This window comes from Rhineura floridana, chromosome 4, assembly GCF_030035675.1.
Source record: "Rhineura floridana isolate rRhiFlo1 chromosome 4, rRhiFlo1.hap2, whole genome shotgun sequence".
In the NCBI taxonomy this organism is placed as follows: domain Eukaryota; kingdom Metazoa; phylum Chordata; class Lepidosauria; order Squamata; family Rhineuridae; genus Rhineura; species Rhineura floridana.
The window spans coordinates 162,051,795-162,058,855 of record NC_084483.1 but is presented as its reverse complement, the minus strand read 5'-3'; the positions used below and the strand labels follow the sequence as shown (position 1 = coordinate 162,058,855).

Below are 7,061 nucleotides of genomic sequence, written 5' to 3'. Positions count from 1 at the left end.
TAACTAAAGACTGGAAAACTGAGACATTGAAATTGACATATTTTGTCCATCCCTACTGGTAGTTCAGAAGGAACTCACCTGGTTGTGTGGAGTGGGGGGAGCTGCAATGCTAGCTTCCTGGCATCAGAGTCACTGCCACTGACCAGGAGGGACAGTGGTGAGATGGCTGGCAAGTGAGCACAGTATGGGTGCACTGGCAGGAGCGCCTGGTTGGTTCTGCCGATGCACCAGTTCAACACCAACCTCTCCACTGCCTTGTCCCTCCTGGGGAGCACCAGCAACTCTGCTGACATGAGGCCAGTTTTAAACATATTGGTTGATGTCTCTGCTGCCAGAAATGTCGTGGCAGGAGGCTTTATAGGGTACACTGTGAGGAAGCATTGTAAGCCAATGTGAAAGAGCAAAAATGCCCAGCAGCTGAATATATTTGAAACAAAATTGATGAAATCCTTCTAATTAAATTGTAGAAATGTGTGCCGAGTGCTTTTTGGTCATCCCAATGCCCTCTCCCTTATTGGCCAGAACATTAAAAGGCAGGAGCAGTTTTAAGCATTATAGAGCAAAGGCAGGAGCAGGTTTAAGCATTATAGAGCGAATGTGTAGAATACTTATCGGCTGGTTGTCCCTTACATCTCCACAGCCAAACTCTTGGCACAGGTGCAGCTGCGTATGCGATGAGGCCATGGAGGGCAACTCCTTCCCACCCCCTACTTGGCATGCACACCAGCCATTACTTACATGACACACTTCCTGTTTCCCCATCAAGCCTCTTTGTAGCTAGAGATTTATTCAAGTTCGTAGTGGCAGGAGGGCTTCTCTGAGCCACATGGTGATCCCCACCCACACAGAAAGGGGTCATGCTCTCCCTTATTTATATATTCTTTATGTTAAGTCACAATTCAGGGAAGGAACCTGGAGTATATCTAAGGAGACAAGGGGTTCAATGGCTACAACCATGTGTTTACTCAGTCCCTTCAATGTTACCAATTAGGATGACAGTGTGACTGTAAATAGGAAGAGGTGGCTAGCCTGCTTATAAAACATGAGGAAGGAAATGGAAACCAACTTTTCTCATGAGTCCTGGGCATACTTTTAATGCCTCATATATTGAATTCTGTATCTTGGTTATAGTTGGAGGCGTTTTGCTGCCAGAAACCACAGGACAGGAGAGTGCTCTTGCACTCAGGTCCTGTTTGTGGGTTTTCCATAGGCAACTGGTTGGTCATTGTGAGAACAGGATGCTGGACTAGATGGGCCATTGCCTTGATCCAGCAGGCTCTTCTTATGTTCTTATTTGAAGGGTTAAAACAATGTTCTGTGAAATGACTCAAATCAGCAAAAGACAGAAGATCACTTCCTTTGTGTGGTTAAAATGGAGCCATGTGTGATTTTAATATGCCTTGAGGCCCCAAGACTGAAGACCACCTCAGTAGCTCAGTGAAGCTTTGTTCTTTCACTCCTCTGAGAAGACCTAAAATGGGGCTACAAAGACAATGCTAGCACTGGTTGAATTTCAGACCTCTTCACATTCCCTAGAAGTGCCTAGTCAATGAGGATTTACTCACTGCCCTCTATTTTGAGGGTCCCACCTTCCTAGGGGGATCCAGACTTGGTTGTTAATTCCTCACCAGTGACATTTCTTCGTTTCAGGAAAGGAACAGAAATCTGGTTCCTGAGGTGTACCTGGAGAAACCTGCGCAAGTTGGGCCAAAGCCAGGGAGAGCAGGAAGCCTGGCTTTCCCTCTGAAATTTAAGAACCAGGACTTTGTTCGTCTGAGAGACCACTGTCTGAATCATGGCTTACTTTTTGAAGATGAGACATTCCCTGCACATATAGCTTCCATTGGCCCTAAACTTGTACAAGGCAATCTACATCGGATAAAGTGGCAGAGACCAACTGTGAGTAGTTACCAAGCCTTTTGGCAGATTCATGATCCTAGTAAGGTAGTTTTAGTTTCCTGCAAGCTCTGGTGTGACATGTGGAATAGGGGAAGAGGACTGTGTATGTTGTTTCCACTCCCAGCCTTGACATGTTTATTGGAAAGTTGGAACAGTACCTAAGTGCATGCAACTGTATGTGCATAAGAACAGAAGAAGTGCTCACTGGATCAGATCAGTGGCCCATCTAGTCTAGCACTAGTGGCCAACCAGATGCCTGTGGGAAGCTTGCAAGCAGTACCTGAGTGCAACAACACTTTCCCCTCTTGCTGTTCCCACCAACTGGTGTTCAAAAGCATACTGCCTCCGACAGTGGAGAGAGAGCCAGCGTGGTGTAGTGGTTAGAGTGTTGGACTAGGACGTGGAATACCTTGGGGAAGTCACTGTCTCTCAGCCTAACCCACCTTACAGGGTTGTTGTGGGGATTAAATGAGCTCCTTGGAGAAAAAAGGTGGGATATAAACGAAGTAAATAAATACAAAAAGCATATCCATCAGGGTTGGTAGTCGTTGATAGCTGTAACTTCCATAACTCTGCTTAATCCTCTTTTGGAGCCATCCCAAGCTGATGACCATCACAGAGTCTCGATCATGGAGACAGAACTCTGTTCATGGACATTGGTACACAGTAGGCTCTGTTCCAACTTTCAAAGGAATACATGGAAACTGGGAATCAGGAAAGCACACACCATCCTGTTTCCCTCGTCATACACTGAAAGAATGCCTCAAGGACTTTTATTAGTACAAAACCAGAAAGGGGCATTTCCTCCTCCTCAGCAGGTTGCATAGTGTTCCTCCACTGAGTGGAGAGGGGTGAGGAGAAGGGGGGGAGAATGGAACTCCCTGCCACTATGGCCTCAGCACCTGCCACAGAAGAAGAGGAGGAGGGAAAGGAAGATATATTAATTATTATGAAAGGCTCTACTGTTGAGCTATGGTCCTTCCCCTGTGTGCATGTAAGGGTTTTTAATGCTATCAGAAACTGCATGATCAAGTTGCAATTGGATGTAAGCTCCTATGCAGGATGTCAGGGGTAGCCAATGTGGTGCCATCCAGCTGTTATTGGATACAACTCCCATCAGCCCCATTCAGCATGGTCTATCGTCATTCCTGATGGGAGCTGTAGTTGTAGATGGGAGTTGTAGTCCAACTACATCTGGAGCATAGCACATTAATTATCCATTCCATTAAGCAGTTTTACATGTAGAGGCCCCTTTCATGCATGGAGGCTGAAGGGAGGACCAGCAGACAAAAACTGCTCACTCATTCAGCAAATACGATTTTGAAGGCAAGGGGTCTTGAAAGTTGTGTATGTGTGTTAAAACCACATTTACAACATTTAGGATGTCTGCCCATCTTCAGTCTAACATGTATCCAGGATCTAATTCTCCTCCATCTGCTCTGATTGATTACTGCACTGACTGCTCAAAAATGGAAGGAATGGAGCCCCTCTCCTCCTCCAGAATGTACAAAATGAACTTCCTTGAAAATGAATAAAAATTGTTCATGGAGACACTATTGGAAAACGCAGGAAGCATGCTTGGTATCCAAAAAGCCCCAGGCTCAGTCTCCAACATCTCATAGAGGTCTGGGAAAGACTCTTACCTGCGACTAGGAATGGGAAACAAATTGCATCCAGTTCACTGAAACACAGCAATCCTTCAAAATGTGCACGCATTCAAATTTTGTGATACCATTCTTCAACCACACTGTTTATAAAAATGCATCTGTTGGGTAAAAGTGCATAAAAATGAATATATTAGTGAAATAATATACATAAATGCACTATATTTAGGAGAAATTGCTTGCAAAATGTGTACATTAGTCAAAGGTATACAAAAATGTGTTTTTAGGGGAAATTCACACTAAAATGCTGAAGAATTTTCATGAGGATTTTTTTTGCAAATTGCTGCAGAAAGGTGGAGAACTGAATTTAAGAATGGAAAAAATGAGAAACTGGGAGACCTGAAATGAACAGATCCTTCCATCCCTACCTGGAACCCTGGAGGGCCACTGCCCGCCAGTTAGATGGATCAATGGTCTGGCATCCTGTGTAAATGTGTTGAAGCTCCTTTCAGGAGTTCCACTGAATGCATGGAGGCAGAAGCAGAGCCAGCAAACACAGAAATGTCAGGGTGGAATAACTGGGTGTGGTCACCTCCATGCCTTCAGCATGCACACATCTGGGAGAGAGGGACATTTGAAGAGGGCCTCAGAATACACTTTTACTAAGGCTTAACCTTAGTATGTTTGTCTGTTTCCACCCTTATAGGCATCACATCTGGTCTTGTCCTTGCAAATTCTGAAGGTTCCGTCCTGTCTGTAGTTAGCTGAAAAAAGCTAGGAGTACTTGCCTTGATGTTATACAAAGTAAGGAAAGAGATATTACCAGCCAGTGAGCTTTTATCTTTCTCCCCTATGCTTTTAATCAGTGGAATGGAATTAGGGAGGATGGATATACCAACTTCAGGGCCTAAAGAATGTTGAACTAACCTATCGTAACTTTTCTTCAATAGTCAAATTGCTGTAGTAAGCACTTAGTTCTTCTGTCCACAGTAGCAGCGGTCAAACCTTCCCAATTACCATTTCTCTATTGCTTTCACCTACTTATTTAACATTCATATGAAGCCACTAGGTGAGGTCATCCGGAGGTTTGGAGTTCGTTACCACCAATACGCTGATGATACTCAGCTTTATTTCTCCTTTCCCCCTGAAGCCAAGGAAGCCGTTTGTCCCCTAAACCAGTGCCTGTCCTCAGTGACGGATTGGATGAAGAAGAACAAGTTGAAATTAAATCCAGACAAGACAGAAATGCTCCTTGTCAGTCGCAAGGCTAACCTGGAAACGTGGAATGTACCTGTGTTAGATGGGGTTACACTCCCCCTGAAGACCCAAGTCCGCAGTTTGGGTGTGCTTCTGGACTCGGCTTTGAACCTGGAAGCACAGGTTGCTGCTGTGTCCAGGAGCGCTTTTGCCCAGCTAAGACTGGTCCGCCAACTGCGCCCGTTTTTAGAGTTATCTGATTTGACGAGGGTAACTCATGCCTTAGTTACATCCCGGCTCGACTACTGCAACGCACTCTATGTGGGGCTGCCTTTGAAGACAGTTCGGAAGCTTAAACTGGTCCAACATGCAGCTGTAAGAATGATAACAGGAGCCGATATTCGTGCTCACACAACTCCTCTGTTGCAACATCTGCATTGGTTGCCGATCTGCTTCCGGACTCAATTCAAGGTGCTGATGTTGACATTTAAAGCCCTTTACGGCTTGGACCCTGTCTATCTATCTGACCGGCTGTCTTTTTATAACCCTCCCCGTTTTCTTAGGTCCTCCGATAACTCCCTCCTTAAGATACCCTCTTCCACCCAAGTTCATCTGGTAGGAACCAGAGACAGGGCGTTCTCAGTTATCGCCCCAAGACTCTGGAACTCCCTGCCTATAGAGGCATGGTTAACCTCCTCACTCCCTGCATTTCGTCACCAGGTTAAAACATATCTTTTTCGTCTTGCTTTTAACCCGGATTAAGGATTAGGAAATCTTTTACCTATGAGATGATTAGGATCATTTTATTGTATAGGGCTTACTATCTAACGTTGTTTTAAATGGGTATTCTTAGCTGCTACTGTTGTTTTTACATTGTATTTTTTATCACGGAATTGTTCGCCACTCTGAGCTTCTTCGAAGATAGAGCGGCATAGAAATGTTTTAAATAAATAAATAAATAAATAAAGCTTTTACAAAACTCTTTGAAGAGGTCTGCTGATACAAATCAGCCAGTAAATTTTAAACATGCCATCACAGCAGAAACCTTATTACAGGGTTGGAGAACCTACCACTCTCCAAATGTTGTTGGACTCCAACTCCCACCAGCCTCAGCCAGCATGGCCAATGGTAAGGATGATGGGAGTTGTAGTCCAACAAGCATCTGGAGGGCCACAATATAGCCCAGTGATGGGGAACCTGTGTTCCAGCAGACACTGTTGAACTACAACTCCCATCCTCCCTGACCTTTGGCCATGTTGGCTGGGGCAGATGAGAGTTAGAGTCCAATAATACTTGGAAGGCACAGGTTCCCCATCCCTGATATAGCCCCTGACTGATGGACTTTCATTGAAAGGAAAGCCATGTAAGTCATGCAACGGCTTTGACATCTACAGAGAGTGAGAGGTCTATAAATGGAAAATACAATAATAAAGCTGATGGGGTGCATTAAATCCATTTTATGGAAAGTCCAAGGAATGTGGGGCATGATACCTGGGATACTTGTAGTGCCAGACAAACTTCTCCATGACTCCCCCCCCCCCAATGAACTTAAAGAATTAAGTTCTGGACAAGCAACAACTGCTGTAACTCAAGAACCTTGCAAGTACTACAGCTTTGAAAAGGAGAACTGAAGGTCAATGGTTCATGTCTAGCCAATTATTCTTAAGTTTATTATGTTACCAGCTGAAGAGTTTTATGTATTAGTTTATTATTAATTTATATCCCACCTCTCCTCCAAGGAGCACAAGGTTTTCCCCTCCCCATTTTATATCCACAACAACCCTGTAAGGTAGGTTAGATGGAGGGAAAATGACTAACCCAATGTTACCCAGTGAGTTGCACAGCCAAGTGGAGATTTGAGCCCAGATCCTCTGTCACATAGAGGAGGGCTGGGATCTCTTCTCTATCGTTCCAGAGTGCAGGACATGGAATAATGGGCTCAAGTTGCAGGAAGCCAGATTTCGACTGGACATCAGGAAAAGCTTCCTAACTGTTAGAGCCATACGAAAATGGAATCAATTACCTAGAGAGGTAGTGGGCTCTCTGACACTGGAGGCATTCAAGAGGCAGCTGGACAGCCATCTGTCGGGAATCCTTTGATTTGGATTCCTGCATTGTGCAGGGGGTTGGACTTGATGGCCTTATAGGCCCCTTCCAACTCTACCATTCTATGATCTCCTGAGTACTAGTACAGTAGGGTCCCACTTTATGGCGCTTCGCTTTACAGCGCTTCACTAATGCGGCGGTCTCAATTAGACGCAATTAGACTAAAGCCCCACTCATACGGTGCTTGTTCTGCTTTTACGGCGGTTTTCGGGTGTCGCACGCCATTCTATTCAATGAGTTCCGCTTTTCAGAGGT

The 7,061-nt window shown here is 44.9% G+C and overlaps 1 protein-coding gene across 1 annotated transcript in view; it reads left to right on the top strand.

Moving 5' to 3' along the window:
- The first annotated feature begins 222 nt into the window (after nt 1–222).
- CAPN13 (calpain 13) overlaps nt 223–7,061 on the top strand; it is a 106,497-nt gene continuing 99,658 nt past the window's right edge. Inside the window, exons 1-2 of the mRNA XM_061626118.1 lie at nt 223–369; nt 1,651–1,899. Of these exons, the coding sequence (XP_061482102.1) occupies nt 223–369; nt 1,651–1,899 (396 nt within the window). The remainder of the gene's footprint in view (nt 370–1,650; nt 1,900–7,061) is intronic.